Source organism: Mytilus californianus, unplaced genomic scaffold (assembly GCF_021869535.1).
Source record: "Mytilus californianus isolate M0D057914Y unplaced genomic scaffold, xbMytCali1.0.p SCAF_1, whole genome shotgun sequence".
Lineage (NCBI taxonomy): Eukaryota > Metazoa > Mollusca > Bivalvia > Mytilida > Mytilidae > Mytilus > Mytilus californianus.
Window position 1 is genome coordinate 134,331,346 of NW_026262581.1, and position 26,001 is coordinate 134,357,346.

Below are 26,001 nucleotides of genomic sequence, written 5' to 3' on the forward strand. Positions count from 1 at the left end.
CAATATAATATATATTTATTATAAATAGAATGAGAAATATCACATGTCTGTTTCCATACTGGCTATCAGGTCATCATCATCCATATCATTAAGATCAGTTTGTTTATTTGTTTGTGATGATGAGGTACCTGTTCCTTCTACTTTCACTTTGATCACTTTTGGTGTGTTTGGCACTGGCTTGGTACCTTCAATGGAAATTATATAATGATAAAAAATTAATCTGAAAATACAGATAACATTCAATACTTTTTACTGCTTTATTAAAAATTAGTTATAAATCCAAGTTTTGCAGTGGTACGGAACTTTGTTCCATATAAACAAACACATATACTTTAATTCCTGTTGAGAAAAAGTTTTTATAGTCTATGTTTAGAGGATTAATCGATTCATGATAGCACTAGAAAAAGCATTTGCCGATCCTAAGAAATATACATGTATGAAAGTGTCCTTTCTTATAAAACAAATACAAGATTGGTTATGTTATCACAAGTCCTGAATCAATTTTATACCACAATCTGCACCAAAAACCTAAAGCAACTAGTCCTATGGGCTAGTAAGGGACGACATCATAAGTTCAATGTAGGATAAAAAACTTAATTCACATAGTTTTTTCACTGACCCCCCCACCCCCCTTCTTAACTTAATTTGGGAAAAATTGATTGACCAATATGGGCATATGCTCTCAGATGATACTTTTTGTATCATGGGTCCTGTTTTTCCTCAACAATGTATGTTTGTTCTGTATATTGACTTGGACATCACTTCTAAAAAATATTGGATAAAAGTTATGTGTATTTTTATTATGCATCAAAAAGGGCACTGTTTAATTATAATTTTATAAACACTAGTCAGCATGGATTCTGCATTTTTCATCTGCCCACTATTGGCATGGGTAAATAGTGGGTTTATGGTTTTGATTGTTTTTGTTTCTTTTCTCAAATGAATATAAAACAGTCTATTGTTTCATATAACGTATATAGCTTTAAACTAAATAGTGATCCATTGAAATGTATGGTGATGACAGGGCAGTGTATTTGTGCCAACTGTGGAGAGGGGGAAAAGCACAATCCCAAATGATTATAGTGAATGTGATATGATCTATGTAATTTCTATTCAATATCTGTTGACCACTTTCATATTTTTCTACTATCTCACAAAATTCTATAAAACTTTCAAATTTTTATTTTAATTCATATTTCAGTTTTCATTTTAATAATTAAATAATTAACACAATTTCAAAGGAAATTTTATAGTTTATTTTTGAATGCCACCATGCTGTGTGGACCTAAACAATCTGTGTTGATCTGTATATGGTTTCATATCATTCAAAATTCACGATCAATAAAGCGTTTGAACGACATAGATACTATGATTAATTTCGCCCAAATACTTTCGGCCAAAAATTTGCTTTCTGGTACGATTTGATGGATTTCATTTGGTTTAAAAGTCCAAACATATGTAAGGGCCGAACTTGAATCCGTATTTTTCAATCCAAAATCGATGTCGGATAACAAAACTTGCAGCGATTTTTACCCCCCACACCCAAACTATTTGAATTAAGTTTTTATCCGACATCGATCTTTTGATGTCGTCCCTAAGTCATCAGATTTTACTTGTTTAAAAATGTTTTAAATAGTCCAAGAAAATTTCGACTATCAACTGAGGCCCTTAAAGCTAGACGAATCAGCTAGAAAGGTTTGGGGGCATGCCTCTTAAGAAAATATTTTGAAATATAAGATGCAAAATCCTGTATTCTGAGCATGCCTGAAATGGTTTTAGATGATTGAAACTTTTTCTATTTAAGCTCTTTATTGGATGTAAATTAAAACATCTGCAAAGATTGGCCAAACTTTTATGATACTTATCAAAGATTAAGTCAACTTGATAAGCCCTCCAAGACCAGAGCGCTTGAAAAAGGTCTTGCCAGGCTTTTGAATTGACATAGTCTAAAATTTGTCTGTCCATTTTTTTTTATTCTATAGAAAAATGCCTTCACTTCTTTATAACATTTCAACTTTTTAAATGACACTTTTCAAAAACTATGCATCACAACTTGTGAAACTATCAACATGATAAGAAACTCAGATTACTTTGCATATTGATAAAATCAAAAGACTTTCCATGTTTGTCATGGAGTCTAGCATGTGTGGCACTATCACTCTTTTTCTATCAAAACTGGTTAGGAAAGACCATTTAACTTTGAGTAAGGGGTTATATTTTTTTTCTTTCTAAAATATGTTTTGATACCACACGCATCAAATTATTATTTTTTTTGTTACACAAAGTGCAAAAATATTGTTAAGAACTTAACATCAGAGACATATAATAAAGGGTTCAGTATGCAAGAGAGCTTCCTTGATCAATGTGTTCTGCTTATTTAATTTTAAGTGTATCATGATTTTCAAATGCTTATTTTGCGTGCTCGGTATTTTCAAGGAATTTTCTTGTCTGCGGGATATTTGCATTTTAAAAATTAAGGAGATCGTAATATACTTTCATAAAAACTGTAAACCATTTATATCATTAATGTGTGTACTAATTCAGAAATATCAAGTAAAACAGTGAGTTTATATACAAGAAAAACAGTCAATCAGTCACAAAAGGGATCACATCAAAGTCTTTATTTTTTGTGCAACGTTCATGACAGAAATTATTTCACGTTCAACGTGAAATTATGTCTTATTTAACATTTTTTCCGTGCAAGCACCCCTCTTTACCACCCTCTTAATACTTGTATTATAGGTCTCTGTTAACATTACTTATATTCAGGATTTTTTTTTTCTCTGATTTGAATATTTTAAGAGTAAAATGGTTGTTCCCTTATGACTCTTAAGAATAGACATATGAATGAATGTAGAATCTTACACAGAAATTTCATGCTATAATAAATTTATTTACACTTTTGGTATTTAGCTGAATATGTCTCCAAATGACCTTAGATCTGTCTCAGAATAACCTTCTGACGTCAAGCAACAATCACTTTTTAATTATGATGTCAAATTTTATGGGAACTTGTGTGATTTTAAGTAATGGCGGACAAATTTGAATACAAGTGTAAATACGTCTATTTCCATCTGACTATTGTTTATTTTCTTTCTCTCTTTCTTTTAAACTAATGGGTAAAAAACAATTCTTTCGTTGTGTCAGGTCTAAATCATTTGAAACATTGAAACTTGTCCGTAATTATATAAGATTCTTGGCTATTCCTATTCTTATTGCAGAAAATGTCAAAATCTAGCTCGTTTCTTTTAAACTGTTTCCATACAAAATAACGGACATCGTAAACTAGTCCGCTAATTCTATATCTTAATACCACAAATTACCACATGGAAATAAACACGACTTGTTGCAGATCCGCAAACACAGTAAGGTTTACAAATAAGACACTGATCAATTTAACAAAAGTATTTTGATATTTAAACATGCAAGAGCCCCTGTTGATTCTTTTATAACAGCAAAATTTAGTTCATAAAAAATAAATATGACCGTGTTGGTATGCTTTAAACTGGTAACAAGACAGATTGAGATTAAACGCTGAATTTCTTGAATCACTACCTTCGAAAATTGAAGTCTTTTATATAATGTTAGCGGATCATTTTCTAAGTAAAAGGGTTAACTATTAATCTTCCATTTAAATATTGCATTTGATCAACTTAACGTAATTTTCAATACAAAAATCAAGCAAACACATACTTTTACTCGATCTTGAAAGAACTGTAGAAAGAAAAACGTGCACTCTATTTCACGTGACTGTCTGTAAACTAAATGGCATGTAGACCATAACAATAAAAGCAAATGCTTTTAAAAAAGCATTGTTTGTGTTTATTATCTCGAATGAAGGAAGCCTTCAAAGCAGGACTTTCAGTATTTCCTGTCAATGACCTGAGTTTTGGTTTAATATGACTTACAGTGTTGTCTACGCTATTTTCATATTTCAATGGGTATGAAAAAGCAATGTTTCCCAAAATATTATTGCACAACATTTAAAATACATTCTATCATCAAATCTATTCAGCACCATGGTACAAAATATAGAATGGTACCATGGGGCTATAAGGCCCTGGGAAGAACACTGCATTCAGACACCTCTTTGATACTCAATACACATGCATTACAATCAGCTAATGACAATTGTTCTATGTTTATGGAATTAAAAATATTCATGCATTACACAGCTTCTCATTACAGTTTTTGGTTGTGTATAAACTATTGCACAAACCTTTTCAAGGACAATTTGCATCATTTACAAAGTTATTGGTATACTAATGAAATAATGGAAGTCACTGAAGCAGTGATGGAAAAGTGACATTATTTTGTTGGGAACCTTTTATTCTCTTCTAGATGCAACTTTACATCCAGTCCCAGCCCAAACACCATGACCTATTTTGGAACAGTCCTTTGAAGTTTTTTTTATCCCTCTATACAAAATATCTGTAAAAGTTATCTCACATTAATAACCTACCCTCTTTAGGTCCATTTAGTAGTTTATAACTGTCAAGGAAATAACCATTGGGATGGTTAATGTTTATACTGGCAGAATCCTCAGGGTTACGTATATTATGTGTTGCTTCAAAATACTGTGCACATGCTATCTGGTAGTGACCTGTTTTTACACATTTTGTGATCTAAAACATAAATACTTTTATTATTACAGTGATGTATATATATCAAGATCTAGTGTGTAAGCTGTTTTCATATGAGTTAGCTGTTTTGCCAAGTTAATGTTAACAGAGGCTGTAGTTCAGTGGTTGTTGTTAGTTCATGTCTGTCACATTTTTTTTTTGTAAATTGTTTTGTTATAAATTAGGCTGTTGGTTTTCTTGTTTGAATTGTTTCACATTTTTCATGTTGGGGTCTTTTATAGCTGACTATATGGTATGGGTTTTTATATGACAACAAAATGTTTGTTGTTGTATAATGTTACAACGTTGTCAGCATCATTGTCCGTAGACATTTGGTTTCCAAACAATTGCTTGAGTATAATTGTATGGATCTCTATGAAATTGTACAAGAAGGTTCCATGCCACAAAAGCAAGGTTGGGATTGATTTTGGAGGTTAATGTCCTAACTGTTTAGGAATTAATATTACTTATGTATAAGTGTATGGATCTCTGTGAAATTGTACAAGGTTCCATACATCAAAAGGAAGGTTTGGGATTGATTTTGGGAGTTATGGGCCAACACCAATACCTTTCTAATACTTTGAATAAATTGCTTACTTCTTGACCAATTTCATTGGGGTTTCAGAGTGGATCCATCCATTTTTAAAAGGGGAGGTTCCCAACCCAGGATAAAGGGGGGTTCCAACTATATGTCCCCGTTCAAATGCATTGATCGTCAAAAAAAGTGGGGGGTTCCAACCCCCCCAACCCCCCTGGATCCGCCACTGGGTTCAATTCAAAGTCTTGAAATCTTTGGGTTTTTTTAATATGCTGAAACTAACCACGTTTTTGGATTTTGGACCTTGTTTCTAAATTGGTCCACATTGAGGTCCAAAGGGTCCAAAATTAACTTATCTGGGTTCTTTGATATGCCGAAACTTACAGTGTATTTAGATTTTTTATTGTGGGGCTGGTTTTAAAATTGTTCCACATTTAGGTCCAAAGTGTCCAAAACAAAACTTTGATTTTTCAACAAAAATTGAGTTCTTGGGGTTCTTTGACATGCTGAATCTAATCCTGTATTTAGATTTTTGATTTAAGGCCCTTTTTTCAAATTGGTTCAGATTAAGATCCAAAGGGTCCAAAATTAAACTTTAGTTTGATTTTAACAAAATTGATTTCAAGGGGTTCTTTGATATGCTGAATCTAACCATGTACTAAGTTTTTGAATTTTGGGCCCCATTATCAAAATGGTCCACATTGAGTCCAAAATAAAAATTTGTTTGATTTCATCAAAAATTGAATTCTTGGGGTTCTTTTATATGTTGATTCTAATAATATATTTTGATTTTAGACATTGGACCATAATAGGTAATAGTCCAATTAAAAATTTTTCAGTTCTTTGACCACATTCATTTTGTGTCGGAAACCTATGATTTGTCAAATATTTAATCACAATCCAAATTCAGAGCTGTATCAAGCTTGAATGTAGTGTCCATACATGCCCAAATTGTTCAGGGCATGACCTCTGCGGTCGTATCAAGCTGTGTCATGCAGATCATTTTATTCTCATTGTTGAAGGCTGTACGGTTGCCTATAATTACTTACATCCACTTCATTTGGTCTTTGGTGGATATTTGTCTCATTGGCAATCATACCACATCTTCTTATTTGTATACTGTAACAGTAAAATATCAGAAATAAAACTAGATTGGACATTTGCAAAACCATAAGACCTTATAAAAGTTTCTAAATGGAAGAAACGTAGATTATGAGGTATAACTAGGTTCACATTGTTCCCCCCTAATTTAACCAATAAAGTGCTATATGATAGTAGGTCACTTAATATCTATAAAATTACTTGGACAAATACTTTACTTTTCTACAGCACAACATGATGGTCAACATGAACTATTTTGGTTGACGGCTTTTAACTCTCTTGTATGCCTCATTACACAAAGTTATATGATTGATCTGTAAATCACCATTCTTTACTTATTAACCAAATTATCAACTAAATATCTAAATATAAAAAAAGATTGGGCATCAGAATATGGGAGTAAACAACTAGATGATGATGATGGATGTCTGCTTAATGTTCAGCGGCAAATTAAATGGTAAAAATTGTAATTCAATGGCAATAACTTCTATAAAAGAACCCTTATGACAAATGTATATTAGGTAGATCTCAGCATTCTGAACATTTCTGCCCCTTTGTGATTTTCTCTCATCTTAAGCAGTTTTTCTAGATAATAGACAAAATTTCCATTTAACTCCTTTGTTCTATTTTTAGCCATGAGTGATGCAAATAGCTCACTTAACCCATTCGTCCCTTTTGACAAAGCATATAGAGGTTGATAACTAACCATCAATATAAACTTTTGCAGGTAAATAACTGCTGCATATATTTTTTGGAATGATTATTACCAACCTTTTCAACATTATCTTTTGATATGTGTTGACCTCTGAGTTTCTGTGCTAACATGTCGACTTCCATGTGCTTAAATGGACAACCTGAAAAGTAAAAAATAAATGGTTATCTGCAAGAAATAACATGATATAAAACAATCAAGTCATGACATTCATAACATACTAGATAAAGGTAAATCTAGAAAAGGACATTCATAACATACTAGATAAAGGTAAATCTAGAAAAGGACATTCATAACATACTAGATAAAGGTAAATCTAGAAAAGGACATTCATAACGTACTAGATAAAGGAAAATCTAGAAAAGGACATTCATAACGTACTAGATTAAGGTAAATCTATAAAAGGACATTCATAACGTACTAGATAAAGGAAAATCTAGAAAAGGACATTCATAACGTACTAGATAAAGGTAAATCTAGAAAAGGACATTCATAACGTACTAGATAAAGGTAAATCTAGAAAAGGACATTCATAACGTACTAGATAAAGGTAAATCTAGAAAAGGACATTCATAACATACTAGATTAAGGTAAATCTAGAAAAGGGCTTCTGAGGCACCAAATCTGTAATGTGATATTTCATTAATAATTTTAGGCAGATTCCAACTTAGATTATGGTTTTGTTTTTTTATAAAAATAAGGAGATGTGGTATGATTGCCAATAAGACAACTATCCAACAAAGTTCAAATGAAGTGGATGTAAGCAATTATAGGCAACCGTATGGCCTTCAACAATGTTCATTTTTCAAATTTTTAGTATGCCTCAACATAGATAAGATTTACAGCAATTTTAAACCTTTAAAAATTGTACCACATCTATTTTAAAACAAAAATTTATATGCAGATTTGATAAGATAATACCATGGAAATCTCCTGGTCCAGGTGGATTGGTAGTAATTATCTTCATACAGCTGTACGGTGTGTAGTTTGTTCTTTTTCCTTCTTTTCCATAATTGTGACGAATATTATAGGAATACTGCTTATCAAACTATAAACAAAAACATATATCCTCAAGGCATTTTGTAATTTATATCACTGTTTGTGCTTTAGTTGTGCTTCTTTTTGACTGAAATTTGATATTCTTTTATCCATTCAAGGCACCCACAACTTGCATTTAACATCAGCATTTGGCCAAACCATTGTCATGTTACATTCTTGCTTAAGGTTGTATTCCAGTTTTTTTTTCGTATTGTGTGTATTGAAATCTGTATCATGTTTACAGTTTTTACAATCAATAAAAGTGATTTTTAATACCACTCTATATCCATATCATAATCTATTTACATTTTTTTTAGTTAAGATTTAAACTGACAAGAATACAGTAAATTCTTGTGGTATGTGAATTTTTCATGATAAAATTAACTTTAAAATACCTTATCAACATCCATAGCTTTACAAAACTCAGTTCTCCAGAATCTCATTGCTTCCTCCAAGGACACACCAATGCCCTTGAGGAAAAGTCCATACTGCTGCCTCCCTCCATGGCGTAAATGATGATTCTGTCTCAATGACTGATGTAATTGCTGCATACAAAGAGGAAAGGACTTCTTGGAGAGCTGTAAAACAAATTATATTATTATAATACTAACAATTAAGTCTCTGATTTGATAAAGAAATTACCATAACAGACTATTAATGATCCTATATTAATGATCCTTTAGGTATATATTTATACATGGCATTCACTTTTGTTTTGTTGTTTTGATTTGTGATCAATATCTCTCCTTTCAAAGGCTATTAATGATGGTAGTAATTGATGACAACATTTTAGAAAATTGACGATATCAGCGAAAAACAAGTGCAATGTTATATATATACAGATTTCAGTCATTATAAGGCCATGTTTGTTATCTAAATTGGAAATGGTGTCTAACTAATTTTCCTGTGTCTGCAGGTAATTTTTTTTTAAAGTAAGTTTATAATAAGTGCTGTGTAGAATATTCATGCTGCAATTACTGTGTTAAACATTAGCAGAAAGATTGTAATCAGGAATAAAAAGAACCTTTTTTAGATATTCTTTGTTCGAAAATCAGAATCAACTGATTTACACTGCTGTTAAAATTGAAATTAAACATAGCAACATGCTACAGTTCCAATTTTAATTACACTAAATAATGTTCTGGTGAAGAAACTTAACATCCAGCATATAGACTAAGATTTCTAAATGAAAATTAAAAGAATTTTCCTGGGGAGTTGTAAAGTCCCTAAAGTGTGTATGAAAAACAGTCACAAAGATCATCACTCAATATAGAAATGCATATTCAGTTTAAATATGACATTACAATAAATGAACAGGTAAATTGGTGCAAATGAATTTTGTTTTCTAGCAAAATAAAATTCCTAAGGAAATTATTTTATACACTGTATTTTCAAAACAGCAATAGACACTACAGAGTTCTTTGAAACAAATTGGTTAGGACCGACAGTTGCGTGTGTAGTGACAGTCCTGATGACCGACTAAATTTTGGTGGTTGTTCAATATATTTTTTTAGGCTTTTTGGTATTCTGATAGCTTTTAAACTGGTAACTGCTGTAAACAAACTTTTGTAGCATAGCTCAAAATTATAGTAATAGTCTTGATAAGGAAACAGTTATCTAAGTTGTAATGGCAGCCTCCGCACCTGGTGCATGGCCCATTTCATTTAAGAGCATAAACTTGCCTGCGAAAGGACGATTTAAGTCGCTAAAAAATTTCAAAATCCGTAAAACTCTCCGGTCGACCGACTTCATAACAAGTTGTGTTGCCATCAAAATCGGTACAAGTTGCACATGTAAACAAAAATGGCGACTGACAAGGAAAATCGAGATTTTCAAATTCACCAAGGACTAATACTGTGGATAATGAAAAGAAATAAATACAACATCGACTTTGTACCCCCTTGGATTTTACATTCAAAACAATTGTAACGCAGAACTGAGCGATTGTTTGAGTTATCATGTTACAATGAATGAGTTGTGTCATGAGAATGTTGCAACTCAGCTGATTTTTATATTTTTATTTATTACGCGCTGACCAGTTGTACTTTTCGGTAGGTTTAGAGGTGGATATTAACGGCAGATTTCTTTCTGTTATTTTATCAAAATTGAAATATGAAAAGTTCAAAATAGCCAACGGCTAATTTGATTGCAAGTACACGTACAAAGTGTGGTCAGCTGGGGATCAGCAGCTTGTTTTGATTCTACAACCAATTAATAGAGTTAATTCAAGTACAGTTACAGGACCAACAAATTTTCTCTCGGACCACCAGATTTGTAAGCTTGAAGGTCCGAGTGACCACCAGGAAAAAAAAGATTTCCAGAACTCTGCACTAGCAGATTGTATCTGAATCTGTACTTTATTATGTGTTAAAAAATAATGTTTTTGGACATTTCATACCATTTTATGAGAAGGATAAAAATCATGATTGCCTATAAGGTTATATAGCATGCCATTGTATGTACTAAGTAAGTATGCCATCATATCAGCAAGTTTATGCTTCCTACCATTTCAATCATATCAGCTGTTATTTCTCCAACATTGGACTTTTTAGCATTAAAATCTTGACCCAAATATCTCTTGCTTAATCCACATAACATTGGCAATAAACGACCATCTTCCTCTAAGTGTGGGAGAGCTCTTGTTGTCACCTGAAAATACACATTGTAACATTACCATTGAAAATTGGATAAAAAAAATTATTCCTGAAATTGTATAGATTATCAAGTTCAAGCTGCTGATGTTTTTCTTCAATGTTACTTAATGAGAAACTAGTTTGTCCTTCACTTAATTATGTCCACTTATGAGTGTTTATATGCAGCAAGATCATGTTAAGTATAAAAATGTAGAGTTTGAGAAACTTCAATTTTTTAGGCCAGACCAAGAACTGACAAAAGACAAACTTTTGCTAGTCCTTCATTTTTTGGAAATTTGGTAATATTAGATATTAAGATGGAAAACATTAGAAAATGAAATTTAATACAAAAAGAATCATTCAAGTAAGTCTGAATGTAACAAAATTTTTGAAATACTGAAGCAATATTTTCTGAAGGACGCCTCCGGGTGCGGGAATTTCTCGCTGCATTGAAGACCTGTTGGTGACCTTCTGCTGTTGTCTGTTCTATGGTCGGGTTATTGTCTCTTTGACACATTCCCCATTTCCATTCTCAATTTTATTTCTGTTAGAAACTTGTTTGTTCTTTGTTATCATCTTAAACTATAACTTGTTTTTTTACATATTTAACATTAGTTTAACATATTTTCTGGTCATAACCATCTACATTAGACAAACAAAAACAATGTTAGTTTTCTTTTCCTTTCAATTTTGTCTTAACCCTTAGACTGCTGCATTCATTTCTATTGTACTTTTGTGTATTGCTGAATAAAATTTTAATCACTGATGAAATAAACATGTTTACTTACAATTGCTATATCTTTGTAAATATTTAATATTCATCAATGAAAGTCATATAAAAAAGTTGTTAGATTCTGTATTTTTTATTTATTTTATTTTTGTGTGAGTCTCTGGTCATTTATTACCTGTACAGGTGCAAATAGAGGTAAACAAAAGTAAATATTTTTTTTCATGTTTTATTAACGAATCCATCAATGTAAAAACTTTACAAAAGTATCCATGACTTCAGAATTGAACCAGTATAGTTAAAAATCTGTTTTAAGAACTAGTTCCATTGTGATTATCAAAAGAAAAAAGTTTCTTCTCGGACCAACGGCCTTTTTTATGCAACTATTTTCCGGTATTTTCCTTCCGACTTTCACTGCGCAGACTTTTACTTCCATGTACAAATATATTTATACAACAAGTTCATTGATATAGCTTTCATCAATAAATAATCTTGACAAATTTAAAGTTCGGATATATCGATGTCAGTGATCAATATTGATTCACAGTTGAAAGGTGCAATGATAAACATCACAAATCCTGTTTCATGTCATCCATTTCGAACATGGTCTGGGGAATCCCTGTGGTTCTCTATTTAAAAGTCTTCTGTTCGCAGTTTTGCTAGAATGTTTCTATTTCCATCTATTATATCTTCTGTTCTCTTCAAAATCCTTTAAATCAGCCGCCACTGTTACATCGTTATCATAGAAATACTTCTGAACGTGTTGGCCATCATTCCAAACAATATCCGCCATTTTGTCACTTTTTTCATCAAAATTTTTCACTTTCGGTTTCATCGCTTATACCCAATTTAAAGTCAAGAGACACTCGAAAGAACGCAGAATTTTAACCAATCAGAATCCATACAAGTCTAAACTGCCGCAATCTCATGAATATTGACTCCGCCCATTCCATGGTAACTGTGTAAACAAACGAGTTACGGAAACGACAATAGTCGCCCGTAGCAGTAGCGGACTGCTTTATCGGAACGACAATAGTCGCGTGTAGCAGTCTAAGGGTTAAACAATTTGTTCAAGAAGAATCACAGCTAATTAATAGCCATAAAAATAGTTATATACAAATAACTTAGGAGACTTATCTATCAAATTTCATTATCAAAATATTAATTTATTTAAATGGTTGTACTAACAGCCAATGAGTGAGACAGGCAACCTCTGTAATGGGCGAGTAGTTTTACTTTCAGCCAATGAGCAAGACAGGTGACCTCCGTAATGGACGAGTAGTTTTACTTACAGCCAATGAGTGAGACAGGTGACCTCTGCAATGGGCGAGTAGTTTTACTTACAGCCAATGTGTGAGACAGGTGACCTCTGTAATGGGAGAACAGTTTTACTTACAGCCAATGAGCAAGACAGGTGATCTCTGTAATGGGCGAGTAGTTTCATACAGCCAATGAGCGAGACAGGTGACCTATGTAATGGGCGAGTAGTTTTACTTACAGCCAATGTGTGAGACAGGTGACCTCTGTAATGGGCGAGTAGTTTTACTTACAGCCAATGTGTGAGACAGGTGACCTCTGTAATGGGAGAACAGTTTTACTTACAGCCAATGAGCAAGACAGGTGACCTCTGTAATGGGCGAGTAGTTTCATACAGCCAATGAGCGAGACAGGTGACCTCTGTAATGGGCGAGTAGTTTCATACAGCCTGTTGTAAATGTGTGTATTGGTTATTTCCAAGTAAAGACATATTGTTATTATTGTATTAAGAGAGTTTATATGAGTTTTCAGAAGTTATTTCTAGTATTTCTAGTATATTGAATGAGTAATTAACGTACGTTTTACTTTATGTTATTAGATGTATCGATAACGTCATATATGGCGCAAATTTGTCATGTATTATTCAGAACGTTACCTTTGGGTAAATATTGTAATCGTGAACCCAAAAGTGTTCATTTGTGATCTCTCAACTGGAAGAAATAATATGTCTTGATTGTTTTAGTAACAAAAGTGTATTATTATAAGCATTTTGAGTCGAGGACTTGTATATTTTATGTCAGCGTTTGACGTTATGTTTTTCTTCCTGCTTAGAATATTTACTTCCGGGAATTTCAAATAAATACCTGTGCAACGTCACGTTCGTCAGTCTTTTGCTGTGTTTACATTTGGCTTGCAGCAAGGCTCAGCCCGGGGGTTCCTAGAGGTGAGAAGCAGCGCATTTAGCTGTATGCCTCGCAGTTTATATTACAAGTTAGGGTCGTAGTTTAGAGGTAAGAAGCAGCGCAGATAGCTGTATGCCTTGCATTTATTTACGTTGTCATTGTATTATTTATTAAGATAATCCCGTTTGGTCCGTACAAAAATACAAGAGAAAGAATGTTATTTTAGTAGCTCCGCCCCGTATGTAAATAATATAATTGTTGCTCAAATATTGTACATGAATGGAAATATATCGGCTGTTCTAGAAGTTTAATAAAAGTATCATTTTCTACTATTGATTATTTATTCACGCTACCAATGATGAGAGAGAACAGACAACAGATTTGACGGCCGTATTTATTTATCCCTTAGTTTAGTCACAAGTTTTGTGAAATTATTCGTATTTGCTGGCTTTAAAACTATAGACAAAACATAGCAAGAAGCAGAAATTACGACAATTTAGTTTCATACAGCCAATGAGTGAAACAGGTGACCTCTGTAATGGGCGAGTAGTTTCATACAGCCAATGACCGAGACAGGTGACCTCTGTAATGGTCGAGTAGTTTTACTTACAGCCAATGTGTGAGACAGGTGACCTCTGTAATGGGAGAACAGTTTTACTTACAGCCAATGAGCAAGACAGGTGACCTCTGTAATGGGCGAGTAGTTTCATACATCCAATGAGCGAGACAGGTGACCTTTGTAATGGGCGAGTAGTTTTACTTACAGCCAATATGTGGAACAGGTGACCTCTGTAATGGGAGAACAGTTTTACTTACAGCCAATGAGCAAGACAGGTGACCTCTGTAATGGGCGAGTAGTTTCATACAGCCAATGAGCGAGACAGGTGACCTATGTAATGGGCGAGTAGTTTTACTTACATCCAATGAGTGAGACAGGTGACCTCTGTAATGGGAGAACAGTTTTACTTACAGCCAATGAGCAAGACAGGTGACCTCTGTAATGGGCGAGTAGTTTCATACAGCCAATGAGCGAGACAGGTGACTTCTGTAATGGGCGAGTAGTTTTACTTACAGCCAATGAGTGAGACAGGTGACTTCTGTAATGGGCGAGTAGTTTTACTTACAGCCAATGAGTGAGACAGGTGACTTCTATAATGGGTGATGACAATGGAAATCATATCATCTCTAGACACATATGCATATCCATCCTCTAAATATACTTTTCTTTTACTGACTAAATCAAACACTTCTGTGAAGGGCACCTGCAAAATACATGTTTATATATTTATATATCAGAAGGACATTGATTTGGTATATTTGAATAAATCTTTTAAATTTCCAAAACAAGGCAACAGCTATATATCTCATATGTGTGATATTACTCCTTTCTATCCTATTCCATTTAGCATCAGTATAAACACAACTGTCATATTCAGCCAGTCAAAGACTTACATTGAGTTAACAATACATTGAATCAGATAAATATGAGTTCAGTTGCTTATAACTTTGAACCAGAATATTAGGTTGAGGAAATCAAGTCATAATTTAATTGCAGAGTAAGCAGAACAGTTATCAATTCATCTAATCCTAACTTTAGAAGAATAATGCAACTGTGGAAATTGCCAGTAAAAGCAGACAATGCAGGAATGTTTTTGTTGCAAACATAAAAGTTCATCCATCTAAATTTAGATAATCATCAATGTATTACAAAAATTGACAGTTATAAAAAACTTGTTTTAACTGCAATTTTATAGAAATATGAAAACCAGAATGGAAGGTTTGCCATGAAAAACTACACTCTTTGTTCTCCTCAATATTGATGAGTTCCACAGTAATTGTCAAATCAAAATGGCAGTACAGAAAATGGTTAACTACACATAATGAAACACATTCTAACCAAGTATGAAAGCTTCTCGACAAATAACCTCAAGGAAAGCAGTGTTCACCAAGTTTTACTGATGAATGAAATCTATCACTATTGCTCATCCATTGGGGTCAAAAGCTTATAGTAAGTTATAAGGCCATATCAAACTATTACACACTGCTCATACCAAGTTCATACAAACCTTAAAATATTCAATAGTATCCACAACTCCTGATTTACTCCCTGCTGCTGCTCGTAGTTCAGCATCCAATTCTGTCTTTAAGTCGTCACTGATCTATAACATTCAAAGTCATAATTAACACCTTAACTTCTCAATGAAATAACAGACAATGTACCTTTTGTGGTGTGTTTGTTTATTCCAAATTGGCTAGAGGTATAGGGGGAGGGTTTTGATCTCACAAACATGTTTAACCCTGCCTGTCCCAAGTCAGGAACCTCTAGCCTTTGTTAGTCTTGTGTGTTTTTTTAAAATTTTGGTTAATTTGTGTCAGTAAGAGTTTAGTGTGGAGTCCATTTCGCTGAACTAGTATACATTATTGTTTAGGGGCCAGCTGAAGCCCACCTCTGGCTGCGAGATTTTCTGGCTGTGTTGAAGACCCATTGATGGCCTTGGACTGTTTTCTGCTCTTTGGTCAGGTTGTTGTCTCTTTGGCACATTCCCTGTTTCCATTCTCTATTCTAAATTCATTCCGTTTTTTATAATAACATCCCATGATGGAAAATTTAATAGCATTTAAATGAAAGAACTATCATAATTATTTTCCTAAAAGAAATTCAAATATTGTTCTGAACTAATATGACTTGGGTCATTTAATAATTTAAGTTTTCATCGACTTTTTGCTTAAGGCCACCTTTCTGCCAACTATCATTTTCATATCAAATATACTTGAAAATCAAGTTATCAATTTGAATTTTGGCTTTCCTGATGTTTTTGATTGTTAATGACATTTATGGTGGTTATATTTTCCTCTTGTCATTCACGCAGAAAAGGAGAAGACAATGATTTATTATAGGCTTCTTTCTGGACTGTCAGATATCTTATGCTTAGAAATGTTTCTGACAAAACTGATCTTGAAGTCATCTGACAGTTTTGATGTAAAAAGACAATCCGTAGATCTCAATATTTCTTCCCATCAGATATTCTCTTTTTATAGTGGTATTAATGATCAAAGACAGAACTTGCATTTTACCCCTATATTCTATTTTTAGCCATGTAGACTCTGTTGGTTGGCAGGCCGGGTCACCAGAAACATTTTTAAAACTAGATATCAATGAGGATTGTGGCCAACCTTAGTTAAATTTAACCAAGTTATTTCAGTGGAGAAGATTTTAACGGATGACAAAAACATAAGCAAAGTGATGAGAAAAGCTCATTTGAGCCTTTGGGTCAGGTGAGCTCAAAATGTGAAATGTATTTTTTTATTAAATTATCAAAATCAGCAATATAAAAATTTGTTGTTAGAGAACCATGGTCATATAAATAATCAGACACACAACATTTTCTTTCTTTTACTTTTGTTTTTTTGGTAACAGTGCCCATGATATTTGGTTGGTATCAAGAGCTCAAGACAAGAATTCACAAATTGGGGTTTTTACCCACAATTTTTTTTGCAATTGAGTGAAATAGTTTTTTTAATTGCATTACTAATTCCAATTCACCCCTCAAGCAAATATCAAATTTTTTTCACCACAAAGCTTCTGAATGTAATGGGTTTTTTTCAACAAAATATTGAAATGAGGCATGTTATAATGTAATCATATCAAACCAAGATGTTCATCCACTGTTATCTTAAATATGTTTCTTTCAAGTATATATGTGATAGCTGTTTTATTTGGTTTATACACTGATCAGCATTTTTTTGTTCAATTTGTGTCTGGTTTGTTTCAACCTTGGACTACTACATGAAATTTATCTACAAGTCCCATTTAAATCAACCGTTCTGCCAGTTTTGTATTTTCTGTCAACTTATATAAATTGGTGTCACTAGTGGGGCAGTAACTGATTACTGTAAATTCAGGAATTATTGTGATTTTTGCAGAATAAACAAAAATACGAGATTAATCAATGCGATTTCGTGAAAAACTGCATACGGATATATCTAAAAGATATTAGAATGCAAGTAATTTTTGCAATACTCACCCAGTTGCATTATTCGCATAAATACAAACCTCGCAATAATTTCTGAATTTACAGTACCTTTCGAGAGCACATACCATCATCCTCGGTTTATGTTGGCGTTAGTGTGGCTAAGTTTTTAGAGTGTTATGTAGTATTTGTGGACTTTTCTTTTCTTTGTCTTGCATTTCTTGCCATGGTGTTGTCAGTTTATGTTGACTAAAGTTTTGAATGTCAACTAGGTATCTTCCACCTTTGACATTGCTTGTTTGCATTTCATTTTTCGAAGTATGGTAAATAGTGTTGAACAAAATTTTGTCATCATTTATTAGGGTGAAGTGTGAGTTACACTCTGCTACATTATCATCACATTCAATATTAGAAAACTTTTGCAATGAGTAAATTTTTATTGATGATATCCATATGTTCAGTACTGTCATTATATCTTGTCACTGCCGACAGCTGAATATTTGGGGTCCCTTCTTGGCCCCAATCACTTGAATTTTATTTTTGTCTCTTAAGGCAGACTTCCATTCAGAGCAAAATATGCAGATATATATATATATATATATATATATGAGACCTCCGTTATATACATATATATATATTAGGGATGTCAACGAGTACTCGAGTATTCGAGTATCGCTCGGTAGTACGGAGTATCGAATATCAAAACGATACTCGACTAATCGGTTTCCTGTTAGAATATTACTGTCTCCTTAATATAAAATTGATCTTCTTGAGAACCTCTTTCGGAAAATTACATAGGCATCACTGATTAATCATACTAGTAAATAAAATACATTTTGTTTCGAATGCTTGTGCTAAATTGTCATTTAAAATGCCTCCGAAAGTGTGGGTTATACCTAAGCTAACACTTTAAACTAAACATGTCTTGCAATTGCGTCACATCGGTATTATCAGAGCAAATATTTTCTCAAAAACTGTAATTTACAAAGTTGCAAAACCGAACGTGCCCATGGCCAATAATAGTTGACAAGAAAATGTTTCCAAATAAAATAAATTCGTTGCATCCTCTGGTGACCCTCAGTGAATAGTTTAACTTCTAATCCTTACGCCTTTGTAAACAATAAATGTGTTTTCATAACAAGTAGCAAATACTATTGTTTGATATGGTTTTTCCTTGATATAATTTTTAAATAGGTGTTCATTAAATTATTTTGATTAGAATATTGTTTTTTTACTTAATTGGTATTTGAGCTATTAATTATGGTGCGTAATTCCTTGTCCCAGATACTTATGAACATGGTTTTTCGTCCGTTGAACAACAAACCACAAAATGTAAAATACGTATTTTTGTGTTTCCATGTTGTAGATATATTCCCGAGCGAGTACTTGAGTATCGCTCGATAAAACCAACGATTACTCGATTAGTAATTGTTCACCAAGTTGACATCCCTAATATATATATATATTATTTAGCCATGGATACTTTCCTTTCTAGGCAAAGAATGTCTTATCTGACACTGTGTGTCTTTAATTAAATTAAGTAGTATTTTTATCAGAAGAAAAGACATTGTTGATGATGTTGTCTAAAATACCACATATAAACGGAGTTGTCTCCTTCTCCACTTAGAAATTGATTATATGACTTGCGCACCGCTCTGCTTCCGCATGGCGGTCTGTTAGTTCAACAGGATATACGACTTTGTTACTAGTAGTGCTTTTTTTCTGCCTCTCCAACTCATGATCTGCCATAGAAAATTTTATAAACTGGTCCCTTATGTTTACCTTATGTTGGGCTAGGCACAATTCCACCCAGGACCCAGATTAGCTATTTGATGCAAAAAACTATTTTTATAACGAAAGTAGATTTCCTATTAACCTAATATTACAAAAATAGATTTACACGACAACAATTTATCGATAAGGGTAAATAACGCACATGATAGTGACTAGAAGGGTGTCAAACGCATAGTTTTGACATAAAATTGGGTTTTTGATAGATGTAATCCTCAATTGAATTGGGTTTTCAATTGTTTTATTGCATAATAACGCAACCTGAAGTGGTTTTGGAGGAAGAAAGTGGATGGAAATGTTAAAACTCATAGAGGATTACAAAGAAAAAGTAAAATACATACTGGTTCATAATTCAGACAGTTTTCTCTAAGGAATTCATCCCTGCTATCAGGTCCTTCTCTTAGAAAACGAAATCGAAACAATTCCAATTCCTGCTGCATAAACCATCTTCTTAATTCTTCTCTAAAAAAAACACTAAGGCATCTCAATTCTTCACCAGATAAAAGGTAAAACAGTCTCACATAAAATGAACAACCATCTTTTAAATCAATCGACTGTTAATTCTTTCATACTAATTTTCACTCTTTATACATGTAATACTGGTTATATTAGATATTGCATTCACATATTCAACTTCACAAATATTGTATTTTTTCATTTCTAATACCAAACAAGCCATAACAAGTTACCATTATGTCATTTAATATGACTTGTTCCCACTATCTACTGTAACAATAACAGCCATAACAAGTTACCATAATGTCATTTAATATGACTTGTTCCCACTATCTACTGTAACAATAACAGCCATAACCAGTTAACATAATGACGGTTAATGTCATTTAATATGACTTGTACCCACTATCTACTGTAACAATAACAGCCATAACAACTGATACTTACGATCTACAGTAAGCAAGTCTCAGAATAAAATGGGATACTAAATCTTTCTGTCTGAAGTCTTTGTCCTCTTTCTTGTCCGTCTACAAACAAATTAAGCATTAGGCATTTTAATAAATGTACGATGATTTGGATGCAGTATATCCAAAAGAGAAGTGTAACAAGTGTAACAAGTGTACATATAGTACTCACTTTGTCTTGAACACTATTGACTCAAAAATCTGCAGGAATCCACAAGTATAATGCATGATCATATCAACTGGAGTTATCTCCCCTTGAGTAGAAGTTTGGTTGCATCAAAATGTCATCACTTCAGTTTTAAGATTAAAGAGATTTGTATTAAAAGAGTTCAGACAAATATTTTACGCTGTATTATAATTATCAAAATCTCCCACACAAAAGGAAGTCAATACCAAATATATATCAGAAGTAAATGTTAAAACAAGCATTATGTATGTGCCTCTTAAATTTTTTTTTTAATTTTATCTCTCAAATTAGGCATAGATTCAAACAGAATGGAAGGTTAAATCTGATTCCTGCATTGGTGGATTGCACTTTGTTGTACACTTTGGAACCTTTGCATTGCCAGTAGTTGTCCTGTAGCAAGCCAAAAACTCTAATCAACAAATCTTCTTTTTTTCAGTGGCAGTCCTCCCACTGGCTTTCAATGACGCTGCCAAAGGAATTTTAAGTACAGTATCTAATTGCATTGTGCATTCCTTGCAATTGGCAGAATAATTTGTCTCTGAAAACAAGTTCTACTGTTACCAGATAAAGGGCATTTGGGACAAACAAATCATTGTTTATAGCCACTGCTTGTGCCAAAAATGGTGAATATTGCATCTTATTTCTAAAAATTGTTGTGTAGACCTCAAACCTAGCCTGTAGGCTTTTAAAGCTACATGATAGTGACTAAGCTACTTCAGCTATTAACCGAAGACAATTCATTGTTTCAGCTATTCCTTTCACCTACTGCATTCAGAAAAATAGTATCTATCCCTGCTTACCCGTATGAGATCATGTCCTAGTGATGTTTTTCTCAGCTCATCTTGTAGTTTCTGTATGTATTCATTGGAACCCTTCATGAGACGTATCCCAGCTACTTCAACAGCTTTCAATACTAAAAAAATAAAATCTAATAAACAAGTTTGACAAAACTTAACTAAGCATATCAGTTATTCCAGTTAAGCGCTAAAAAATCTCACCTTTCAGCTCCCGAAATTCTGAGAAAAGTGTGCGCCTTCTGAGGTACTTCAGACATTCTAAGTGATCGAAATCACTAATGAAACTATTGAAAGGGTAGTGAGCATAATTTCATATCATATTTTCAGTTGTGAACCAAGAAATATTAATAATACAATGCTATTGCATTAGGTAACCGTTTCGAAAGATAATCATTTCTTTCAGTTGATAAAATTGGCTTTATGTGTGTCAATGTCGGAGAGTCACTAAATTTGCATATGCAAGTTCATGAAATTATGTTTAGTTTAAAATTTTTGAAACAGAAGAAATCATCAAATAAAGATGCATCTATAAAAAGTTTATCCTTGCAGTTCCAAATAAAGATTCATCTAAATACATTTAATTAAATAGTTCCAAATAAAGATCCACAGTATACAATCTTGGTACAATAGGAGACTTGTGTATATTCCAAATCTCAAATTTGACAAGTTACCTCATTATCTTATAATTTTTCAGCAAGAAATTCTGCAATTCCAATTTAAAAATCAAAACTTTTATTACGCAATAAGAAGTTTTAAGTCATTAAAATCACTTTAATTTCATGAAAGGTTTTTTTTTATCAAGTAAATGCTTTGAGACCATCATTACAGCATCATTTAGGCCTTGAATCTAGAATGAATTTGATAGTTGGAAAAAAGGATCCCAACTTTCAAGTCCTCTCAAAATGACTGAAATGGTATGAAAAATTTCGGGATTCTTTCTTTTGTGATGGTGAATTTTCAAAATCTAGTAGCAGTTCAATCTCTTTTTTTCTTATATTAAGGGCAAATTACATGTCAAATTTGGTAGCAGATAATTAAAATGGTGTATATACTTTCTGCATTTACAAGTCATACAATATATATGTTTTCAATTCAAAGTTTTGCACCATCTTAAAATCGGGAATGATAACATAGATCCAGCCACTGGCTGCATCAAAAATCATTTTACAGTTAGATACAATAAAAGTAAGTATAGCTATTTCACCAGTTGTTTACCAGGTTGGGGACAAAAGGACCAGGGGTTTTTCTGGGTATTTTGGGAAAAAAGAACCTGGCCAGTTTAGGGAATTTATTTACGTGATTTTCAATGAAATTGGGAAAACAACAAATATACTAGATGTGAGTTTTAGTGTGTTTAGTTCATTAAAAATTATCTTTTTTTGTGAAAATAAAGTAAGAAACTACATGATTGCTATTTAGAATTTTATTTTCTGTTCTTAAACTTGACAAGGCACTCAATATAAAAATAAGGAGATCAAGTTTATTTCTGTAACAAAATATTGTAGTTCTTAAAGCGCACGTCATAAAAATTTACCGCCTTTTTTATCTTCAAAGACAGAAAGACAGTAACAGTTAATATAATAAATAATTCAGGGATAGAAATAAGATGTATTTTAACACTTTTCTAAATTCACTTACTGGCCTTTCAAAATTGAGAAGAAATTACCTCTTGGATCTGTAGTTATATGTTCAAATTATAAAAACATCTAATATCAACATTTTTAGTGATAAAGAAAAGTAATGTCACATTTTATTGGATTTTGTCATGAAAATTTGTGAACTAAAATAATTTTGAGTTTCTGTATAAAATATTTCCTGTTGCTTCTTTCTTTTTCAAATATGCTTTGGTTTTCAATTCTAGACTCTAGTGTTTATATTTTATAGCTGTATTTTGTCGCTTGCTGGGAATTTTTTTTTATTTATCTATTGTATTTGATCTGCAAACCCCGGAAATTAGCCTTATCCGCTCCTGGAATCTGATCTGGTATTGTAATTGTCTACATTTCCGGTTTATAGCGGCCATTGTTTGTCGATGTTGTTTTTGTCAGTCAGATATGTTTTTACTCGGGTTTACACATTACTTGTTGGCGATTTTCAGCATAAAGCTAGCAGTTGAACAAAATGAACATCGTTGTCATGAATATACAGATGAAAATGAATTTTGAGATTGTTTGGGAATTTTGCTCCCAAATATTGGGAATAAATTCGTAAGGGTTCCGCGGAACCCAGTGTCTCGCCTACTTTTGCTGTTAATCACAGGCTGAACAAAAATGAGGAAAAAAATTAATAAAAATATTCCTCTCTATACTATCTTTTGATTGTAAGTAGCTTCTGTCCAAGTTTGGTAAAAATCAAGGATAGTTTATGAATCTAATAAATGTTTTAAAAACTTAAACTGCAGACTGTTACGTAATGTTAACTGGAAGAAAAACTAAGTCCATTTATAAGTAAAATACGGAAAAAATTGAACAAAATTTTAACAAAATTTCCTTTTAAATACTAGCTTTTAATCATAAACAAGCTTCTGTCCAAGTTTGGTACAAATCCAGGATAGTTTAAGAAAGTTGTTAAAATTTTAAAAACTTTAACCACAGAGTGAATGTAATGTTAACTGGCAGAAAAACTAAGTCCATTTATTAGTAAAATACAGAAAAAATGGAATTTTTTTTTTACAAAATCTACTTCTGGATACTATCTTATGATCATAAACAAGCTTCTTTCCAAGTTTGGTACAAATCCAGGATAGTTTAAGAAAGTTATTAAAATTTCAAAAACTTTAACCACAGAGTGAATGTAATGTTTCCTGGCAGAAAAACTAAGTCCATTTATAAGTAAAATACGGAAAAAATGGAATTTTTTTTTACAAAATTTACTTTTGAATATTATCTTATGATCATAAACAAGCTTCTGTCCAAGTTTGGTAGAAATCCAGGATAGTTTAAGAAAGTTATTAAAATTTCAAAAACTTTAACCACAGAGTGAATATTTGTGGATGCCACCGACGACGGCGACGGAATGTAGGATCGCTATGTCTCGCTTTTTCGACAAAAGTCGAAGACTCTACAAAAATGTAGGGTTTTTGCCATTGCCATTACGAATAACGGACCTGTGGAATGCTAGAAAAATCCAAGAGGCAAAATGAGAGATATTTTTGAATTTTCTAGTCTTAAATTTCTTTTTTTTAATCGACATTTACTGGAGATGGCACCTATTCATGAAAAAACAGCATTTTTTTCATACGACCAATATTCCTGAGCTGGAAATGTCTATAGTGCTTAATCTTAAATAATGTGACAGTGGCCCCTACATGCATATTGTCTGAATATTGATCCAACCTACTCTTATCAACAATAATGATATAAACAGATATTTGGAGGGTGGATTTACAGGACTTGCAGATTAATAGGACTCAACTGTAGTCATAAGGTCGATACATGATTTTCCAACTGGTGCTTTTATCCAGACAAATTTGTCATCATAAAAAGCAAATGTCTTAACATCATGTGTCCTATGACATGTTTTCCCATGAATGACTCCTGGTCAAATGGGGTAACTCAATCATAAAATTGAAATCGGTCTATTCTGCACATGCCTACTAAGTCCTGAACAGTTTATGTTCAGATGTTAACTACTTTCCAGTATTGTATGGGACTATTTATATTCAGGTATTAGTCCCAGGTATTATACAGATACAGTGTTTCATTTTAGGGTCGCACCTAAATAACGACAAGAATAATAATTTAGCGACAAGAAGGCTAATTTAGCAACAAGAAAACAACTTAAGCATTAAGAAATTTAAATATTGATCATTTCTATTATAGAAACATTCATCAAAAGTTTTTTTTTACAATACATGTATTTTCATTTATTTACTTAAAATGGTGAATGTTGAGATTTTTTTATTATCAAGGATAGCGACTTTAGTGTATAAATGAATAAATCAAGATGTATGTAGAGCCGGCATGGTTGAGGATATCCTCTTTTCAAAGGTTCAAACCAAATTAAAAGATAATCTAATTTTTATTTATTTTAGATCTTCTTTATAGTTCAGCACTCCATCAACATACTGATAACGAATCTGTGCCTATTACACAATATATTAATATTCCTAGTTCAGACTCAAATGGTACATATAAAAAAATATCTTCTTCTTTGCATGACACAATATATTGTCTAAAAAAACAAGATAGAATAGTGATGAAGGGATTTCTCACTTTCTATTTTGGAAATGCCAAAGAATTTTTTGTCACTAATCCGTCAGGCATATAATTGGGTTATAAGTTTTGATTGCCCGAGGCAGAAATGCTCTAGACCCAGGCAACGGGCTAGTGGATTTTTAACCACTGGTAGATAACTGTATCCAAATAAAAGAGTAAAAAAGTTCCAAAGAAATAGTTTTTAATAATGGAAATTTGAAAAGTAAATGCATAATTTATTCATTTTACTCGGACATGTCAGAAAACTTAAATTAAAAAAAAATGTAATGTTTTAATAGTGTATAAATGTTCTTTTTGCTAATTAGTTAGACGGTCACACCGTCATTATAGGGAGACAAGACAAGTGGGGATAGATTTTTATTGATCATCTAATGGTGAAACCTTTTAATCTGTCAATTGCATATTCTTCAAACTCTTGCAAGGATATTTCCCCAGTTGGTGGGATTTTGTAGAACTGTAAGTTATGACCAACGCGGTTGAATTGTTTCTTATTTCTTGTGGATCGGCCAGATTTTTTGCTGTTTCCTGAAAAATCCATTTTGTTGACTTTTTGATGTTTGCCTTTCCCGCTCAAAACAAATATTTTCG

The 26,001-nt window shown here is 32.6% G+C and overlaps 1 protein-coding gene across 1 annotated transcript; it reads right to left on the minus strand.

Moving 5' to 3' along the window:
* LOC127735247 (DNA primase large subunit-like) lies at positions 1-25,992 on the minus strand. Its single transcript, XM_052245368.1, has 12 exons — positions 25,795-25,992; positions 21,200-21,312; positions 20,196-20,275; positions 19,634-19,754; positions 15,597-15,689; positions 14,655-14,792; positions 10,517-10,660; positions 8,407-8,589; positions 7,895-8,021; positions 7,033-7,115; positions 4,463-4,625; positions 1-185 (listed from the first exon to the last, which is right to left on the minus strand). The coding sequence occupies exons 1-12, from the start codon at positions 25,949-25,951 to the stop codon at positions 40-42; spliced, it is 1,548 nt and encodes a 515-aa protein (XP_052101328.1). The 5' UTR covers positions 25,952-25,992; the 3' UTR covers positions 1-39.
* Between the last annotated feature and the right edge of the window lie 9 nt (positions 25,993-26,001).

Bases quoted from the DNA above. Each gene is read 5' to 3' on its own strand.
- LOC127735247 (XM_052245368.1), bottom strand. From the start codon at position 25,951: ATGGATTTTTCAGGAAACAGCAAAAAATCTGGCCGATCCACAAGAAAT. The intron at 20,276-21,199 runs GTAAGCAGGGAT...ATTTGTTTGTAG, and splicing joins TAGGACATGATCTCATACGG to ACGGACAAGAAAGAGGACAA. The intron at 4,626-7,032 runs GTTGGTAATAAT...TTTATGTTTTAG, and splicing joins CAAAAGATAATGTTGAAAAG to ATCACAAAATGTGTAAAAAC.